This window comes from Aulonocara sp. 'chitande type north' Nkhata Bay, linkage group LG19, assembly GCF_057382095.1.
Source record: "Aulonocara sp. 'chitande type north' Nkhata Bay isolate Kocher_YH1m ecotype deep benthic linkage group LG19, A_spYH_male_GT1.1, whole genome shotgun sequence".
NCBI classification, from domain to species: Eukaryota; Metazoa; Chordata; class Actinopteri; order Cichliformes; family Cichlidae; genus Aulonocara; species Aulonocara sp. 'chitande type north' Nkhata Bay.
The window spans coordinates 31,133,126-31,153,226 of record NC_141362.1 but is presented as its reverse complement, the minus strand read 5'-3'; the positions used below and the strand labels follow the sequence as shown (position 1 = coordinate 31,153,226).

Sequence of the window (20,101 nt, the reverse complement as noted above, 5' to 3'; positions counted from 1 at the left end):
TTTGTTTAATAAATACTCATCTGCACCAGAGCTGCCGCATTTTGGGTCCTATCTCCTATTCCACACGTCTGCCACCCGCGGTCGTGACAGAATCATAGTCATCACAGTATTTATCGAAGTCATAAGGCTTTTTGTCCATTTTTGACCAATAAATCATTGAGCTGACCCTGAAGACCTTGGTGGGTGTAAGCCAGATTTTAATGGATTTTAAACATCACATCATTCTACACCCCTGCAAAGTTTCTCAAGCCTTTTTGAGCTAATGTGTTTACAGACAGAAAGAATGGCGTGCACGCAAATGCTACCAAAAACGTAACCTCCTTAGCAGAAGTAATAAAAAAATCAAAATAACTCTGCTTCAATTTATATGGCTTCTCAAACAAATTTACTTTAATAATAATTCAGTAACATCAGTAGTTCCTAATAAGGCTTAATTTATTTCAGAGGGGAAAACACTGACATTTGTGAAAAAGAAAAGAAAGAAATCCTACACGTGTTTAACGACAAGATGTGTTTCTGCATCAATACTTTTACTTCAGAATGATTTGAAAGCTTATAGTACAATTAAACTCTATTTTAAAAATATAAAATAAGTTATTAGTTTTTATTTATTGATTGAAATTGTTCCAACAATTACCACCAAACATATCATGATTACAAAATAATATGCCCATGATTGGTGTAGATACTTTAACCACACTGTTTGGGAACCTCACAGCTTTGTGTAGCAATAAGCCCTAATGACTTTAATGATCATCATTTGTATAATGCATACTAAAACAAACTTACTGTTCTTGTTTTATCCCAGTAAACTCCCCAAATTACTCTGCGCGTATACACATGATGAATGCAATGTGTGTTGGGTGCTATTTGTCAAAGTAAATTATCAAACGTGTAGATCTTTTTTTATGTTTTATTTTGATGACTGATAGTGATTACAGTCAAGAGGTAAACAAAATGAATGAGCATGATGTTTCCACTGACCACAGCTTTACATTTATCTCAGGTTATTTGTGGTTTTGAAAGATTTTAAATATTCTTTTAGTTCTTTTAATTCTTAAAGTTATGGTTCAGGTGATGATTTAACCAGAAGAGAATAGTGGATGTAGAAAACAACACAAAATATTTATACAACTGTAGGTTTATAGGCTGGGGAAGCAGGTTAATGGCAAAATGTAGTCATCCTCCAGACTCTGAATTAGACTTTAATGTTTCTGTGTTGCTGCAATTTCATCCTGAAAATACAAGACTACAAGGCACGTGTGGTTACTCAGAAACCAGAAAGCTGATACTGTCTATGATACATTCATGACATAAGGATCCACCAGAGACTAAAGCTCACAACGACTAATATTTAGCTGTAAAGTTGTGATGTGCAGAAGTGGGTGCTCGCCTTCCAAAAGCATCGTCTTTGCAATGGAGGAGTCAGAATGTCTGTAATTAGAACAGTGCTGCCACTTCCAAAAAATATAATTCAATGTCTGCTCCACAGGGCAGGGTATTCACACAGTTCCTCTGGTACAGTGTCAGCCACTCTCCTCATACATAAAAAGAAATGCTTTAAAAAACATTTTTACAGACATATAAATCTACAAAAAGCTATAATGACAGATATTTCTTACATTTTATGTTTTATGTTGAACAAAATATTTGTTGTGCTATAATGCAATGAGAGAATATATAACAAAAATAATACATAGTACTAGATCTGTACAAAATATACCAAACCTCTCCAACAAATGAAGCCTTTGTCTTTACATGTGTTCAGAGATGCAGACATGGGAAGTGTCTGGATGTGAGATTCGAAACCAAATATGTTATGTGTGGAAAAAGAAATCCTTTTGCCTGTTTGATGTGGTTGCATGAAACAAATTTGCCCTCGCACACTTTCAAAGCCAACAAAGAGAATCAACGCTGTGATCGTCTACTGTAAAACAAGCTTAATACTGTTAATAAGAAAGGTACTGTTTTCCTACATTGCTGCTGATATCGCATGAAAATGGAGTCAAACATAAGAAGACAGGTTCTATACGCTCACTGTCCATTTCATTAGGTACAACTGTTTATCTGCTCCTTAATGGAACTTGCTAATCGGCCAATTACATGGCAGCGACTCTACAATTTAGTAAATAGACCTGGTCATAACGAGTTGATGAAGATCAAAGTACGCATCAGATGCTGCTGAGATTTTTCCCACATGACCATCTGTAGGTTTTAGAAGAAGGGTCTATGTACATGTTAAACTTTGAATCAGATTGGCTACGGCAGCAAACGACCAGACTGGGCGCTAGGCCTGTCAGGTTCACCAAAATTGGACAAACAAAGATTGGAAAAACGCTGCCTGGTCTGATGAGTCTCCGTTTCTGCCATGACATTTAGATGGCTGGGTCAGAATTTGGAATAATCAACATGAAAGCATGGATCATTGGTTCTGGTGGTGGTGGTGTAATGGTGTGAGGGATATTTTCTTGGCACATTTCTACTCCTGAGAACTGAGAGAAAAAAAATCTTTTAGTTGAACTTTTTTTGTGATTTGTTTGTCCACTACAGAGGACATAAATGAACAAGCTGGGTCTCAGGAGCATAAGCAGAGATCCCACCTGGGCTCATTAGTACCAAATAAGTCCACCAAAGTATTGTTGCTGATCATGTCCATCCCTTTATGACTACTGTGTATCTTCAGATGGCTGCATCCAGCAGGAAAATACTCTGTGTCACAAAGTTCTAATCATCTCAAACTGGTTTCTTCAACATGAAAATGAGATCACTGCACTTAAACTGACCAAAATCTCTGCTGAATGTTTCCAGGACCTTGTTAAATCTATGCCACAAATAATTAAGGCAGTTCTGAAGGCAAAAGGGGGCCCAAACCAGTACTAGCAAGGTACACCTAATGATCTGGTCAGTGAGAGTACATCACAATGCTTTCCATGTGTCACACAGATCATCTTATACATCTACAGTCTCTCCATGCCCACATAAAGGGTGAAGCTGGTATTATGGAAGCTTCGCTGCTTTGACCTCCCAGTTCTCAGTCCAGAGCTTCTTCAACGGCAGCTTGTAGGTCATCTTAAAGGAAGACAGCTGTGGGAAAAGTTCCGTGTTGAATTTCTGTTTAGTCCAATGTAACTGAGACTGAGAAATTGATGAGAGGTTTGACAGTGATGAGCATCCCGATATACAGTATGGCTGATTTCTGATGACATTCCTTCTTTTACAAAATACATTTATTATTTCCCCACACTGTCTCTGACATCAATTACCGAGACAAGTAAAACGAGACGAATCAAGTACGCCATCTGAAATATTTTGCTTTCTTAGTTAGCAGAGGCCCGTCATGTAAATGAAATAAATAACACACAAAAAGAGAAGGTGATAGAGAAAATAAAGTGGAAATATATATATCTGCATATCAAATTGCCTGGGCTTACTGAATAAAAAAAGTCCACAAAATCCCTTTAAGGCAAATGGATATTTGGAGAATGCTAAATCCCATGTAATACATTCACTGCACAATTCCTGGTCCTCTTGAATGTGTGTGAGGGGGATATAATGCATCCTGTGCTGAATGCAAGTGTGTGTTTTCTATATGTACATGTGTCAGTATGTGTGCGTGTGGTATGTAGGGAAACGAGACTGGACGTTTCAGCATTACTGTTGGAGGTTTAGAGTCAAGCCCTGGGGGAAAATGGGCAGAGAAGCCGGCACTCCAACATACTCAGTTTCCTGCCTCCCTAAGCCTAGACTCTGGGATCGCCGGGATGCATTTGTGTGGCTTGGCGGAGGCCACGAAGCCCGGCAAGCAGGTGCATTTGTACGATCCCTCTGTGTTTGTGCACTCCCCGTTCTGACACAAAGGCACTTTGTCGCTGATGTCCTCACACTCGTTTATGTCTGAGGAGAAAGGACACAGCATGAGTTAGTCAGCAGGGAGAATCCCAGAAGGAAAAGCTGCCTATCTGCTGCTGAGGGGTCACCTCAACATTATAATTCTTCCCTTTCCCGTCCTTTCCATGTTAAACTCCAACAAATTTGAGTTCTGTTCTAACTTTTCATCGTGATAAATGATCACATCAGAAACTATGATTTAAACACATGAAAATACTTTTGATAATTACTTGTTTTTCAAGAAAATAAATCAAACAGCTAATAGTTCTCAAATGTGAGGATTAGGTGCTTGCCTTTCTCTTGAAGTATTGTTCGACTCACATCATACAGTACACAAATCAGTGAATGCATCAGGGGTAATTTGGGGTTCAGCTTCCTGCCAAGGACACTCGATATGTGGACTGGAGGAGGTGGGGATCAAACCACCAACCTTCTGATAAGTGGACAGCTCATCCTATCTCCTCAGCCGTAGCTGCTCAACAAGTGACCAACACAAGTGTTTTAATTACTTTCACAAAGGTTTGCTGTTGGAGTTACTTTCCCTCAACACGATAAACGTGTTGCATAGAATCTCATATATCTTTAATCAAACATGCCGTCATGTTGCGTGTCAGCTGGACAGGATCTGCACTCGATTTCCCAGCCATCTTGAGAGCCGGACTTCTAAGAATGATGGTAAAATTAACAATCCACTGGATTGTGTTTCCTTTTGGCCTTCAACAGGTTGTTCTTTCTCTTTTCCAGCATGGGAGGTCTGATTGTCATTTCATAGCAGTCAATCTCAAATGACCCTCTTTGTGTTTATGTCATGTTCTGCTGGGGAAACGCTAGCGGTGAGATTTATAAAAGGAGGCAGGGCATGAGTTGCATAGCTCCCACATGTTTCCACGGTTTTCAATGACTTTTCTTGGGAAAACTGGCTAACCTTGAAGTCGATAAGCCTGTAGCGGACACAATCTTGCAATCATAGAATTTCATTACTAAAAGACAGACTCTGTTTTCTTACAAAACAAACAAAGTACATTTATAAAAAATATCTCATGTAACACACAAGTGGCTAAGATTCAAGGCCTCCTTGCTCTTGGCAGTGTACAACCAGGGAATGTCAAACCAAAGGGTAACACACGATGGTTTTGTGGAGTACACGGCTTTCATTAGTTTCCCATAAAACACAAGTTAATGCAAGGTTGTTAAATTTAAAGCTTCTCCTTGAGGGCAAAGATTTACTGCATGAAGAGTTAACCTACTGGCTCCAGAAGTTTGAAACATGAAAGCAGAGTTCACTGTGGTTTGTTTTCAAGATTCAGCACCATATTTTTAAATGAGATATGATGTTATATGAAGTGACTGATTCTCCTATTGATCCAAGGAAGCCCCTGAACATTCTTTATTAGGAAAACATGATCTAAATGTGGGCAGCCTACTGAGAAGGCCCCTAAAGATGCTGCAGGAAAAACCCACCTATACAGGCCATCTTGTCTAGATCAAGTTCATAACCGTCTAAGCAGTCGCAGGTGTAGCCCTCTCGCACTCGAACACAGCGACCGTTTTCACACCCATTCAGGATTCCACATTCCTCCGCCCGGAGACCTTCAAAACCTTCATAGCGTTCTGATTGGACAAATATACAGACAGACATGATATTGTTGCAACATTTATTTAAAGAAAATATTTTCAAACTCTCATAATGCTAGATGTCAGTGGACCTGTTAGGACATCCAGTCCACTAATGGGTCATTTGATATCCTCGTTCACAAAACTAATATAAAATATTCTGGCTTATACGTTGCTGTACAAAAGTTTTGAGCCACCCGTCATTTCTTTACATCCTAGTTCTAAGGAGCCAGACTTATCTTGTACTTGAGCTACAGTTTTCCAGGCTTTTAAAGGTCTTTCAAAGATTTTCTTTGGACATTGGCTGCTTTTTCACTCATTTTCACCCCAGTCCTTAACCATTTTCTCAGCAATGTTTAAGCCATTTAACACTGATCCATCGATCATTCAAGATTAAAAAAGCACCAAACTTGAGGGATGAACTAGTGTTGTGTCTACACTTAAGAGACAACTTAGCAAAGAACCAATTTTAGGTCATTTCTTCAGCCATTTTGCTACTATTAACCCTTTCAACAACACATCATTTGCTCTAATTTCTGTTATTGAATCTGCATAAAATTTTAAATATAATGATGTTTGACAGCATAAAATTGTATTGTAATTGCACCAACAAGGTGACTTACAAAGAGCTATTAGATGAAAAACTGACATGTATTGGAATGGTGTGCGGTGTGTCTTTAAAACAAAAAAATGATCTACAGCAGATGAAGAGTGTTTGTAAGCTACGTCTTTAAGAAACTGGACAAATTTCTCAATGAAGCCTTATCAGGAAAGGTCTCATTCAAAGGGTGGCTATCAAAAGGCCATTCTTAAGGAAGGGAAAGAAGGAGAAATGTCTGAAGTATCCAAAATGACACAGTGATTGGGCTGATAATCAGAGATAACAGGTCTTATGGAGTAAAGAATCCAAATGAGAAATTTTGGGTTCAACTTGTCAAAATGTACAAAGGAGATGACAGTAGAGAGGTACAGCAGTGAGTGTCTACAGGCATCTGTGATCATCTTGGGATCTTGTCACAACTGTTAGAATTATGAACAATAGATCAGATTTGATCCACCATGCAATACTATCTGGTTTGACACTATCTCTACTTTCAAGATTAGGCTTCAAACTTTCCTTTTTGCTAAAGCATATAGTTAGGGCTGGACCAGGTGACCCTGAATCCTCCCTTAGTTATGCTGCAATAGACGTAGGCTGCCGGGGGATTCCCATGATGCATTGAGTTTTTCCTTTCCAGTCACCTTTCTCACTCACTATGTATTAACAGACCTCTCTGCATTGAATCATATCTGTTATTAACCTCTGTCTCTCTTCCACAGCATGTCTTTATCCTGTCTTCCTTCTCTCACCCCAACCGGTCGCAGCAGATGGCCCCGCCCCTCCCTGAGCCTGGTTCTGCCGGAGGTTTCTTCCTGTTAAAAGGGAGTTTTTCCTTCCCACTGTCGCCAAAGTGCTTGCTCATAGGGGGTCATATGATTGTTGGGTTTTTCTCTGTATCTATGAAGCGCCTTGAGGCGACTTTTGTTGTGATTTGGCGCTATATAAATAAAATTGAATTGGAAACAGCTTCATTCTTAAGCATGACAATAATCCTAAACACACTGCCAATACAGTAAAAACATACCTGGATAGAAAAACACAGAATGGAATACTGTCAGTCATTGATCTCCCCAGAGCCAAGAGCTCAACATTATTGAAGCGGTGTGGGATCATCTTGTCATGATGCTTAACAAGTATGAGCCAACATCCAAAGAAGAGCTTTGAATGTCCTTCAAAAAGCCTGGAGAACTATTCCTGAAGACTACTTAAGCAATTACAGGAAGCTGCCTAAGAGAGTTCAGGCTGCGTTCAAGAATAGAGGTGCTCATACTAAATACTGACTTTCAGGCTTGTTAGAAGTGTACAAGCTGCTAAGTTTCTCCCTAATATGCTATATATCCATGTATGTTTGCACAATTTAATAAACTGATGTACTGATTTCCTAGCAAAACATAAAGAAAGCAGGGTGCGGCTCAAGACTTTTGCACAGTACTGTAGCTGCTGTATATATTAAAGCTACTTTGAATCCCAGGTAGGTATATTTGCCTATACCTGATAAGCTTATGAAATATTATGTTAAACTACTAAAACAGAACACAACTGCATGCATATAGTCACCAGCATATGGATCCACTCGCTGCGGCTGGTACTCTCTCGGCTGCACACTGGGCACACGGACGGGGACGTGGAGGGGTGGCTGTTGAATGCCGTAGTAGTTCTCACCTTCAGAAATATCATAGGGTCCACCAGCACCGCCGTAATGATCCCAGTATGGAGGGCCAAAATGTTCTGCAGGGTCATCTATCCCCTCAACACCGTACTCATATCCTATTCGCTCTCGCAGACTATCTGAACTTCCTCTTACGTTGCACATTACTGCATAGTCAGCTGTACACAGCAGCAAACAAGGGATAGAAATGATCATTTACTTTTGAAATCAAATGGAAAATTACAAAATCATTACTGTATGAATACGCTATGCTATGAACATGGTACATAGATTCATTATGAAACTAAAAAATCACTATCTTATCTGATTCCTGCTTCTCACCAGAGTCTTTCCTGGGACAGAGGGCACAGTGTTCACTCCAGGCAACACCGTGCAGGCAGCAACACTCAGTGTATGTAGTTCTGCGATCTGATAGCGGTTTGGCACACATGTTGTCGCCCTCGAGTTGCTGCCAGCAAATATCCACGTGCACGTCATCTTCTGAGTCCACAACTTCTGGGATGTACAATGAGAAGGGTTTAAGAGAAAAAATAAGAGAATCAGAAAAATATCACTTTAAGAGTCAGCTAACCAAGTTATACTTTTTCTTTGAATATCCAAGAAGAATAAATTGTCAAAAAAAAAAAATTGAATCGGTTTGTGTGTGTGTGTCACACCCTCTGTGGTGTTGAGATCAATGCAGCGTCGCCGTGTGCTGTCGAGAACCAACGGAGGACTGCAGAAACAGTTGAATGACCCGGCCGTGTTCACACACACCCCGTTCTCGCAGACATTTCCAAATGCACACTCATCATAATCTTAAAAAAATTAGTGCAAAGAGACTCAGACGTCACCAAAATCATTGCATTTTAGCACATTAGCATGGTAATACAAAGCAGACCACGAATGAGACCATACATTTATACATACACCATACATAATAGGTAATAAAAAAAAGACTTTCTTACCCACACACTCAAGCCGGATGTTATCGTAGAAGAAGCCGGAGCGACAGTAGCAAGTATACGTAGAAAAGAGATTTGAACACTGCCCATTCTTACAGATGTCGGGCCCAAAAATCTCACATTCATTTGCATCTAAGGGGCAAAGACAGAGAGAGCTGCGTCATGTGCGTCACGTTGCGATGTGTGAGCTGAAAAAGTTTCAAATCCTGACCCTGTGCTAGAACTGTCATTCGCTTCTTTTTTTAAAAGCTGCAATTACAGTAAATACTCAGGTATAGAGGCACGTTTACCATGAGGCCGGTCCATCTGGCTTTAAAAGTTGCTGCAGGTGAAAATAAAACATTTCACCTTTTTGTGCCATTAAAAATGCTGTTGACAGCCAGTCCTAACCCCTGATGCACTTATTGTATACATTTGAAAATCCTGACTTCCTTCTCAAGTTATTGCACAAGATTTTCAGAAAACCTGACCCTGTGACCCTGACTCTGAGGTCAAGGTTACTAATATTAACTAACTAAGGTGACATCTTTTTTAGAGATTTTCAGAATACTTGACTCAAGGCCTCCATTATTTAACCTGGTGTCTTTCTCGAGTTATCACATTTGCAAACTTGGGAGTCCATGCTGCATGCCCAACCCCAGTGTGAGAACAAAACCCCATCGTGCTTTAACGGCTGAGGGGTTAAAACAGGGAAAATCTACAAAACGAGGTAGCATTTACAAGCGAAGAGTGTGTACCTATGTAAGCCCGTTGCTCATCTCCAAAACTTTGTACAGAGGAAACAGGCAAGGGTAGTAATCCACTGCCGTAAGGGCACAGCTGTTTGTAATCATCTGAAAAACAAAGACAAGCAGATTAACAAAACACAGAAAAACGCTGTTCTAATATTACAATATGTTCACTTTATTCCGATAATAAAGCTCTTGTTGTACCACTTCCTTGGACGGGACAGGCGTGGATTTCACAGTTGTCGCCCCAGCCTGCTCCAGCCGTGCAGCAGCACTCCTGCTTGGTGGTGTTGTGAGACAAGACGTTGTCGCAGAAGTTTGCGTCATTCAGATTATAATAGCACTCCCTCCTCTCCTCTGCTGAAGTGGGGAATGCAGGAATGGGTTTGGTGTCCCTCTCAGCTGTAGGTGAACAAAGAATAAAGCAGGTGAGGCGATGTCAGAGATCACGGTCGTGAAAGCATCTGTGGATTTAGTCACGGTCTGGTGTTTGAGGAAGGAAAAATGCTCTCTGATACAGCTTTTTGAAGTCATACCTCACTACACAGACGAGCTCTCCAGGAAGCTAAAGTTACAATAAATCCTAACCTTGAGGTGCACATCATCACACCGTAACAGCGTCAAAGGGCCTCCGCTCTTTCATCCGTCCACATCCCTTCAGCAGGTAGTGCATTACCCTCGCCTGCCACTGCTGAGCCTGCTCATTTGTCCAAAGGCATGGGCTCAGGCATTTCACCGTTAAGCTGCTGGCTTAGCCAAATGGAAACACTGGCATGTGAGTCAACACACCATTCAGTCTCACATGATTGATTAACACACGTCAAAAGCAAACAGTGGAATGTGGCAGAAAGGTACACAAAGGCATAACTGGGGTTTAGAGCCCAGGCAGAAGAAAAAACATCCCCGCTGAGGGCACGTAGCTTAATAATGTAAATACCCCCAATTTGTGTACACATGTGCCTATCAAACTGGGAATGTGATGATATTTCCATGACTCAAAAGGCTTTAGTCATCCTGAAATTACACTGCATTACATATCTTTAACCTCTGCACTTTCCGATTATTTTAGCACAAGAGCACAGAGCAATGTGTCTTTAGCTCTAATTGCTAATAGCTACACCTTATCCCTGTTTGTCTTGGTGGGGAAATGGGTTTACGGTAACTAAGGCCCCAGGGCATTTGCTTGGCTCCGATCGAGAAGTTACTTCATCGTTTGTCTGGCGGATTAGGCTGATACAAATTTTTGCGGGAAACCCACCCAACCATAACCCCAGCCTGTAAAGAAAAAAAAAGGAAACACGCAGGTCAAAAGATACTCTAAGAGATGTGGAGTAAGCCATGTCCACCTAGTCGCCCTTGTTTGGATAATGAGAGACGGCTCATTAAATCAGGGAAAACTTCGTCTCCCAATGACGGGATTGAGTTCTAGTCCTGCTCTATTACCCATGGAACGGCACTGGCTGGTGCGGGGATCAAATTCCTCATTGTCGTTGGGGCAGATGCACAGGAAGCTGCCATCGAAGTTCTCACACAGGGCCTCCCCACACAGCGCCAAGCTCATCTCGCACTCATTCACGTCTGAGAAAAGCAGGAGAGGAAGCTTTAGGTCAGTAAAGGATCGGGAACATGCACACGGTTGTCAGAAGAGTACTTGATATTCAAATGAAAGAAAAGTCCTTCATGCATTTCTTTATAAAACTATCTTACATCTATTCTTACATCTATCTATCTTAAGAAAGATTTGACTTTTTACAAATAGATGATAAATGTAAATTTTTATTGTTTAATAACCAGCCAATAAATTCTCAGCTGGAGGATGTAGTTTTTACCATGAGTGTTAACAGTGTATGTGTTAGAAAGTCTTTCATTTGCAGATTTGTACACAAAAGATGTACTTTTAAGATTTAGACTATGAGAGTGCATACGTGGAAGTGGTTCAGAATGACTATTAACAGTTAGTTTCATAATTTTTTGGACAAAGATACAATTTTTGTAGTTTTGTCTCAGTATACCGCTGCAGTGTTTAAAGCAAACAGTTAAGATGTGACTGAAGGTCCAACTTTAACTGAAGAAGTTTAACAAAACTGCTGCATTGATTGTTTAGGAATTACACCCATTTTTATGCACAGTCCCTCATTTTCAGAGGCTCAAAAGTAATTGGACAATTGACAAGCAGGTTCATGTCCAGGAGAGGCCTGCTCCATTCTTATTCCATGAAAAATGAAGCAGACATAATCGCTGAAACTGATGCAGGGTGTTTAAATATGAATATGACGCCACCAATAGGCAAAAACAAAAACTTTAGGAGTCGGCGAATCGTCAAACTGGGGCATTTTTAAAAAGAATGAATGCACTGACCAGCTCAGCAACACCAAAAGCGCTGAAAGATCACAGAAGACAACTAAAGTAAATCATGTCAAAATTACTTACATATCTAATAATTTAAAAAAACAAACACTTTATAGCATCTAACTGATGTTGTGAAGCAGCAGGATAAATGAAGTGTACAAATCTACACTCTCTGCCCAGATTCAGCCGAACGCTGCAAAAGTAATCAGACAGCTCTTCACAGCGTTGAATGAATTCCAAACCATACTGCGAGAGTTTTTCAAGGGAAAGAAATAGGATATTCTTCATGGCCAAGTCAGTCTCAGTCCAACAGAGCATGCTTTTTAGTTGCTGAAGACAAAACTGTAGGCAGAGACACCCACAAACAAGCAGCAGCTTAAAGTGGCTGCAGTAAAGAACTAGGAGAGCATCTCCGGGGAGGAAACACAGCATTTGGGCCTTGGGTTCTAAACCTCAGGAAGTCAAGACAGCATCTGTATTAAAAAATATATATCATATTTAAGATTTAGGTTTTGGAGCCTCTGAAAATGGGGTACTGCGTATAAAAACGAGTGTATTTCCTAAACAGTTCATAGACTATCTTTATAAAACTCCTTATGCTTAAACTGCATCTTTGTTTGTCTGATTTAACATCCACCATGGAGGTGTACAGAGTATGCCTCTGTACACCTCCATGGTGGATGTTACTACTTTGACCAACGAATTATGGATTGTATTGGAATATATTTCAACATAGTGTATTTAATTTTGAAAAACACATTTATATGAACAGGCTAGTTTAACTTGTCTACAGCGGATACTTTCTGGACAGCAGTAACACACCGACACATCTGGTCATATCTCCCGGAGGGTTGGTGTAGCCTCGGTCACACTGGCAGCGGAATGAGCCGTCTGTGTTCTCACAGAAGCCGTTGCTCCCACAGATGGTTTCGTTGTCACATTCATCAATATCTGCAAGGCGAGAGCAGGCAGAGAGGTGAGCGCAGCGTTAATATTTACAGTGTCATTCTGCACAACAGACTCTCGGACTGCCTCCGTAAACACTACGCCGCTTTCTCCAAAATAAACACCACTACCATTCTGACCGTACAATAACAAGAGAAATCACTGCCATCATAACATGTCAGGGACAGTGTACAGATTAGACAGTTCGTTAAGAAGCTTTTCAAACTTTGCTCCTCATGGATTGATTCATGGGGACTCGCTCTCTCTCTCTGCATGGACACAGTGTAACGTGAGCGTGATGTGGGTCTGGAAAGCTGCGGGTGAATGTTCTTTAGTTGTGTCAGCCGAGTGGGAAGTGACAGAGGAGTCCGCAGCATCCAGCCAACATTCAGTACTCACCAAGACTTTACAAGCAGCTGGAGAGTTCAGATCTGGCATTAAGAGCAGCTCTCTGGCATGAACCACTTTCCAATCTAATCAATGAATGTACTGAAAAACAGGCTCTTACTACGAAAGGACTGAGAGCATAGGGGGACTTTGTGGGGGCCTGAAATGGAAGTTAGGAATCTGGCGGGTCTGCAGTAGTTTCTTGTTTGCAAGGCATTAAATCATAAAACATGGTTGATAAAATCACAAGAGAAACTATATGCTTTATGTCAGTTCGGCTTGTCGAAACTGTTAACAGCGGACCTCGTAACCGCACTGACTCCCCCTACCAGTTGCTGTTTGAAAGGTAACATTTGTTTGCAATTTCTAACATACATGATTTAGTATTTCTTGGCATCGCCAGCATAGCAGAAGCCAAAGACTGATGCTGCAGGGAGGGGGGTAAAGCTGATTATAATTGTTTTAAAAACACTCACAGTGCTTAATGGTCACACTTTAGTGACATGAAATTATTCTCTGGTCAGTTTCCCTCCTTCTTGGGTTGCTGGAATATAAATTCAGGTAACTTGATCAACAATTTGGATAAAGTAAAAGTGACAAACACAGCCAGAAGTTAAGTGCTTGTACTTTTTCTGCAAGGCACCAAGTTAAAAACATTACAACAGGCAGGCCTCACAACTGATATGAATTGTACAGATGAAATTAAAGAATACTACTTTACTGTGTCTGTTTTATTGTAAGCGTAATTTGATTTTGTTAATATTTTCTTTTTAACTTTCATAACCTTCCATGGAAACTATTAGTTTCCATGACTAATAGTAACTCCACTGGAGTGATAATAGGCTTTGGAAAAAACAAAACAAAACTTGAAATTAAAAAACATTCTGAACATGGAAAAAATCACGACATCTTGAATATTTAAATGATTTTTGATCCGTTCCACTAAAAACTCTCATACATCTGCCTCTAACTGTAATAAAGACAAGATGTTAAGACCAGTGGTACCTTAAACTTTCGTGACAATATGATTTATGGTGTAAAAAGCGCCATCATTCACATGTTGTCTAACCCTGTTCTATTTTGCCTATGAGGACTAATACAGGCCGCTTCAGCTGAAAAAAAAAAGGGGGAAGAAAGTGGGACAGAGAAACCGCAATCCATCTGATTTGAACAGCACGCTTGGCCAGGGCCCCGTCCTCTCCTCCAACGCAGAAATCTCCTTTCTCAGGCTCATTGGGGGAACTAATCCTCTACCAGTGTTTCTGTCCTGACTTGGACATTTCTCTAACATGCCTCTGGGGTCAGAGACAGGGTCTCCCACCAGCTAATAAAACTGTGGAGACAAAATTGCCTTTGTCATTTGTAAAATGTTTCCCTGGAAGGGCTGAGGAGGACTGAAATTGCTAGAATAGACTTGTGGGCTCAAATGGACGGACACATACTAAGAACCGCCAACTTACTGGATGTGCTTTTGAATACTTTAAGGAATTGCACACAATTGAAAATTTTTTAGGGAATAACATCTCAAAGGCCTAGTTAGCCATGTTTCTCTATTAAAGGGGGGGAAAGTATTGTATACCAAGGTTTAAGGAACATTTTTCTCAAGTGTGAAGAGCTTAAGTGGAGTTAGGAATGTTGGAATTGACAGCAGAGACCAGCTGGGAGGTCCGGGGAGGGAAGTCGATGAAAGCTCTCTGCTAATATGTGAAATAATCAGTGTCTGAAGGCGGATTTTCATTCGTGTGTGACATGGAAGAAAATCTGTTGCAAACCACATGTTGGGATGAGATGCACTCAAAGTATCATATCTGAGAGGAACAAGAAAATCTGGACCAAAACGAAAACTGGAATTTAGTCATTGCTGTGCCCGTCTTTTTGCAGTGTTTGAGTGATAGCATTACTTGACCAGCCATTTAGGTCTGTCAACCACAGACAGTCAGGCTGATAATTGCAGCACTAATGATTTGTGGGAAAAAATGAATATTACAGCATGAGATAACTCCACCAAGAGCGAGTCTCACACTAGCACGACATGGGGTTGCCTTTCTTAGTCTTTCCATGCGATCATCAGTTACGTCAGGACACATGCAGCGCTGTAATTTGCCTGGGGGGAAGAAGTGAGGCAGGAAAGCTGAGATGAAGGGGCAGCACGGGCCCAAAAACAACCTACTCTAACGGCCTGACCCGGGAGGACATGCTTCCTGGATCCGGTGATGGTGGATTTGGGTGTGGAGGAGTGTTAAAAACTGGTCTCTGTGCCATGTGTTAATCTGAAGCACATGGCGGCAGGCAAAGAGAATACAGGGATACATCAATGACTGTTGACTCACCCCGCCACAGTCCACACTTCTCCGTTGTTCTTCGGGCAACCCCTTGTCTGATTGGACCCATATGCAGAGGTTATTTCACACATGATCGGTTAAGGATAAGGTGAGGTATTTGCCTTCAGGGAAGCATGTTTGCGGGCTTTATCAGATATTACATCAACAACCGGTCCTGGGTTAACTACACTGATGACCAACCTGCGGTGTGACCAGTGTACATCTTAAAAAGAAAGTACAACTGCACGAGGAGTCACACACATGTTAAAGTCTTCAGATTTCTATACATTTACAGGGGTGGGAGGCTGGCAAGAGTGAGACCGCAGACAATTTCCGCCCTTGGGTAAAAGCCTTATTAAAGACGAGGCATAGCTCGGGGGAATTTACGAGCGTGATGGTGAATTAAAGCTAAAAACAATGATGTGCAGCACGCATACACACACGCGTCCAAACACTTATGTACGGCATCGTGTTAGATTTGAGCGTAGACCTTATAGCACAGTTGCGGTGGCATTTGCTGTGGCAAAAAAAAGCCCCTCTGTTTTTCCCTTTTTGTGTCACGGCCTCTAAATCTAAATGAGCGCAGGGAGCAGAGCCAACGACAACCGCTGCCTCTTTCAAAGGCGGGTGAGTAAAAATAAAGCAATACCCCCTCGCAGAAACTGCAAATTACCACGTCTGGTCTCTTCTTGAATATTTGATGATTTTCTTTTTGCAAGCCACCAAAAAATGCCCGGGAGTAATTGGCTCCATCCTTGGGCTTTCTTTAAACATTTTTTTATTGAGGTGACGGCAGCATCTCCCAAAACTTCCATTCGCGAGGTGAAACAAGCCACTATTGTGTGTAACGCTGAGTGATTTTAAAAGTAAGAGGGCTTGGTTCTCAAACCGGGGCTGTGAGTCAACGCTGAGCTGTGCGAGTGTTTGTTGTAGCATCTAGTGAAAACAGCATCACAACATAGCAACAGGAGAAAAATGGTCAAGCACCCACAGAGATGAGATAAATAGAGTTTTGTGGAACTATAAAAGAAGATTTTGTAATCAGGCCACATCTCAGGACTCCTCAGGAGCATGTCAGACATGTTAGCAACTGGGTGAGTGGCTCAGAAGTGGAATCGGACTAAGAGGTCCAAACCCAGGCAGCTCTGTGTGGAGTCTCCACATGTCTGTATGAGCTTTCTCCTGGAGATTGGGTGTCTCTGCTAAATTCCAGCACAACTCCTTCAAAAGACACTTTCAGCATCAAGAATTTCACGGTTTTGGGCAAATAAAGGTATAAAAGGGATCATCACACTAGAGGCAACTAAAGGGCACATGGGGTGATTTAAATAAAATGCATATATCATGGCAGGCAAAGTCCTTAAGCCCTAATGCACAGCAAGCAATGATGAAAATCTAACCTGTGTGAGCTGCTTAGCAGTGTTTTGTCTCTGAAGTCAAAAGAGCAGAGGTGAGCAGCTGGCTTCAATCAAGTCTTGTTGAACTAAAGGCCTCTGCACTCAGACAGACAAGATCATAAAGTGCAGTGAGGAGGCAGCCACACATAGCCAGGATCAGTGTAGTAGACGAGGGGTGGTGGGCAGATCTACGATCTGTCACCGGTCAACACTGCCCGCAGCAGCATTTTCTCTCCAGAGCATCACTTGATAGTCTAATAAAAACTTTGGGTCATGAAAACATGTGAAGCCACACTCTGCCCTGAGTGCATCTCTGCAACCACCACAGTCTCTGGTTCTCTTTCTCCAACACAAACACACACGGGAGGATGCCAAAAAAAACCCAAAAATAACCCCACACTTAACCACAGACGTGCGCACACACAGTCACGCTGACATGCACACGCAATCGGCCACAAACACCCACAGCTTCAATCTACGGTCCAACACATCATTCCATTCTGATGCTCTCAGTCTGCTTTCCCTTCTTCGCCTGTCACTCTCCAGTGACTGTTTGGATCCTCTCTAAACATGAGGAAAATATCTAGACCTTCTTTTTTTCTGGTCATAAACTCCATTTGTTGTTTTATGGTGCTATGAGAGTGACAAAGACAAGCAATACCACATTACAAAATAAAGAGCAAAAAAAAAATCCAATTTGTTGTGCAACAAACTTTGCAAATGTCTTGAGCCCAAGGTGTTCAGTCCTGCCAGGAAATACATAAGTCTTCGTGGACTCTGGAAGTCATGGACATGTGCCTGTTGTTGTTGGCTAGCTGTGTTCACAGATGTAGCGTGAGTACAAACCCATCCAGCCAGTGCCAGGTGACTGTGGCTTCTCTACGAGGGTGGGGGGGACAAACAGTAAGCTGGCCTTGCCTGACTATCTCATCTTTCTTCTCTTAGAAGAACTGCAGCGATCAGGTTCTACTTTGGGACTCTGCCAGAGTGCTCCATTATCTCTGTTTTCAGGTGAATGACTTCTATCAGCTTCTGGCCTTACAATTGGCTTCCAATGACAGTGCGGTATTGTCTTCAAAGGGCCTCAATATTGGGCTATTTCTCATTATCTTCCATGGTGGCCTTTTGTGCAGGAAGACCCAGAGGTCTTGATAGCTTTTAACTTGCATCTGTCCCTATGTGTGCATGCCAACCTGATATGTGCGATGGGGTGAGAGACCTGTAGAGTGGTGTGGTGGTGGTGACTTGATTTGAATACTAAACTACAGCCATGGAGTAATGAAGTATTAGGTCATGCACAGTCTATAAATAGATCAACCCCCTTTCAATACAATTAAATTTGCAAAAACAGGCTAAAAATGCCTGTTTAATTCTTTTTCTCCACATAATTGAGCGTGCTAGTCTTTTTAAGTACAGTGCAATTTTGAAAACTCACCACAGCCTGTGGCGAGTTCTCCCTCAAGGCCAGGCTGGCAACCCACAAAGCACCGGTAAGAGCCGATGGTGTTCTCGCAGCGCCAGGTGCCACAGACTGAGCTCCCAAACTCCTTGCACTCGTTCTGGTCTATAGAGAAGAAGAAAAGAGAGAGAGAGAGACAGATGTTTGTCAGTAACCGACAAACAGAGGCGCAAACGTAACCACATGTGCAATCAGACACAAATGCGCGCACCCCCGCACGCAAACTCGTATTCCCACCACTGCTCCTCTGCTCCCGGTGTAATGGCTGCAAAGCAGGAGTCGGCCAGGAGGCCTGTGGTGTAGCTGTCCTCAGTAAACGCAGCAGGCAAAGGGAATGGCCAAGAACAATATTATCACAGCAACCAAAGAACTTGTGAAGGAGCTAAAGGGAGACGTTCCAGAGGGAGAAACACCTCCTGCTCACAATGGGGTCATTCATGCTTCCCACTGGGGAGAGGGAGCTGAGGGCTCCAGCCATGTAATCCAGGCACCCCTCAGTCCCAAGACCACGGAGGAAAGCCTCTAAGCCAGGCTTGGACACTTTCACTGGAGCCTGACGTGCTATAGATAATCAATCATATCCAACTGTGCTATACTGTGTATGTTTGAGCCTTAATGTAGCGTGACAATCAAACAGCTAAAGCTGACATGTTGTTTTAGTCAGACAGATGAAACTTCTGGGCAGAGGTAGGGTCAATAACAACCGTGACAAACACAACTTGAAAACAAAAGGAAGTTTTAATCAGTCTTACCCTCACAGTCAGCCGTATCAGTGTTGAATTTGAAGCCGGCCTCGCACAAGCACAAGAACGAGCCCTCGCCGTTGATGCACTTTCCTCGGATGCACACATCATCCTTGCTGCATTCATCCACGTCTACGACGGACAAAAAGTGGGGAAAGAAAAGCAGACAAATTAGCGGAAAGTGCGGCTCAAGATCTTACAGATTGATTAACAGCAATTATCCGCACGGATCCTCCATCTTCAGCGAGTCCACGGGGAGCGCGGCTTCTTCTCGTATCAGAAAAAGAATGTGTAATCAAGCGCTCATCTGAACACTAGGCGTGCTGGCCATTTGGAGCGCTTCATGGTATACTTGCAAACAGGAAACAAAGCAGAAGAGAGATCTACCTCAGCTTTTCAGGCTGAGAACATTTCCCCCAGACTCGTTAAAATTAATAACGAATGCTCGATGCCTGATTAGCTGTAGATGGGTGGATAATTGCGGCATTACAGCATAGCTTATACAGTACTTGGACTTGTGGTGAAAGGTGAGGGAAAACGCAAGAAACCAGAGGAAATTCATCACTGAGGAAAATGCCTGCCTTCCTTTTCCAGTCTTTTGATAATCAGATGAATCTTACAGAGACGACAAGGTAAACACCCGATTGCAACGATAGGGAGGGAAAAAAAGCAGCACTCCAGACTTTAGGTAAATACATAAATATGCTGTGACTGGATAGCTTTGGAGTGTATTCAAATCCTTCAAAGTCTTATTGAAAGGAACAGGAAGGCCATGGCAGAAGTTGTTGATTTGGATTAAGCTGAGGTATGTTTCAGTCCGCTGTCAGTCTTTTATTGCTCATGCTGTTTTTTGCTGGTCTGGAAAGGCCAAGCGTCGTTTTGGCCCCACCTGACTGAACGTATCTTTCATTCCCATAACCTCACAAACCCTCGTCCTCCCTTCTTCGCGTCCTTCAGGCTCATGTCAGAAGGGGGCCTGGCTTTTATTGTGTCAGCACTGTACACACAATGGCAGACTGCAAGAAAATATATGACAACTGCTGATTTATAGGATAA

The 20,101-nt window shown here is 42.0% G+C and overlaps 1 protein-coding gene across 3 annotated transcripts in view; it reads right to left on the bottom strand.

The window, feature by feature from the left end:
* Positions 1–362: 362 nt before the first annotated feature.
* LOC147307406 (latent-transforming growth factor beta-binding protein 2-like) overlaps positions 363–20,101 on the bottom strand; it is a 90,215-nt gene continuing 70,476 nt past the window's right edge. The window contains exons 30-41 of one of the 3 annotated variants that reach the window (XM_086274814.1): positions 19,055–19,177; positions 18,279–18,407; positions 12,616–12,744; positions 10,888–11,022; positions 9,649–9,846; positions 9,454–9,549; positions 8,720–8,848; positions 8,429–8,569; positions 8,094–8,267; positions 7,766–7,930; positions 5,350–5,499; positions 363–3,894 (exon numbers count right to left, since the gene is read on the bottom strand). In XM_086274814.1, coding sequence (XP_086130940.1) covers positions 3,719–3,894; positions 5,350–5,499; positions 7,766–7,930; positions 8,094–8,267; positions 8,429–8,569; positions 8,720–8,848; positions 9,454–9,549; positions 9,649–9,846; positions 10,888–11,022; positions 12,616–12,744; positions 18,279–18,407; positions 19,055–19,177 — 1,745 coding nt within the window. In that variant the 3' untranslated portion in view covers positions 363–3,718. Of the gene's footprint in view, positions 3,895–5,349; positions 5,500–7,660; positions 7,931–8,093; positions 8,268–8,428; positions 8,570–8,719; positions 8,849–9,453; positions 9,550–9,648; positions 9,847–10,887; positions 11,023–12,615; positions 12,745–18,278; positions 18,408–19,054; positions 19,178–20,101 lie in introns of all 3 variants that reach the window. The other 2 variants (XM_086274813.1, XM_086274812.1) reach the window with 2 other exon arrangements.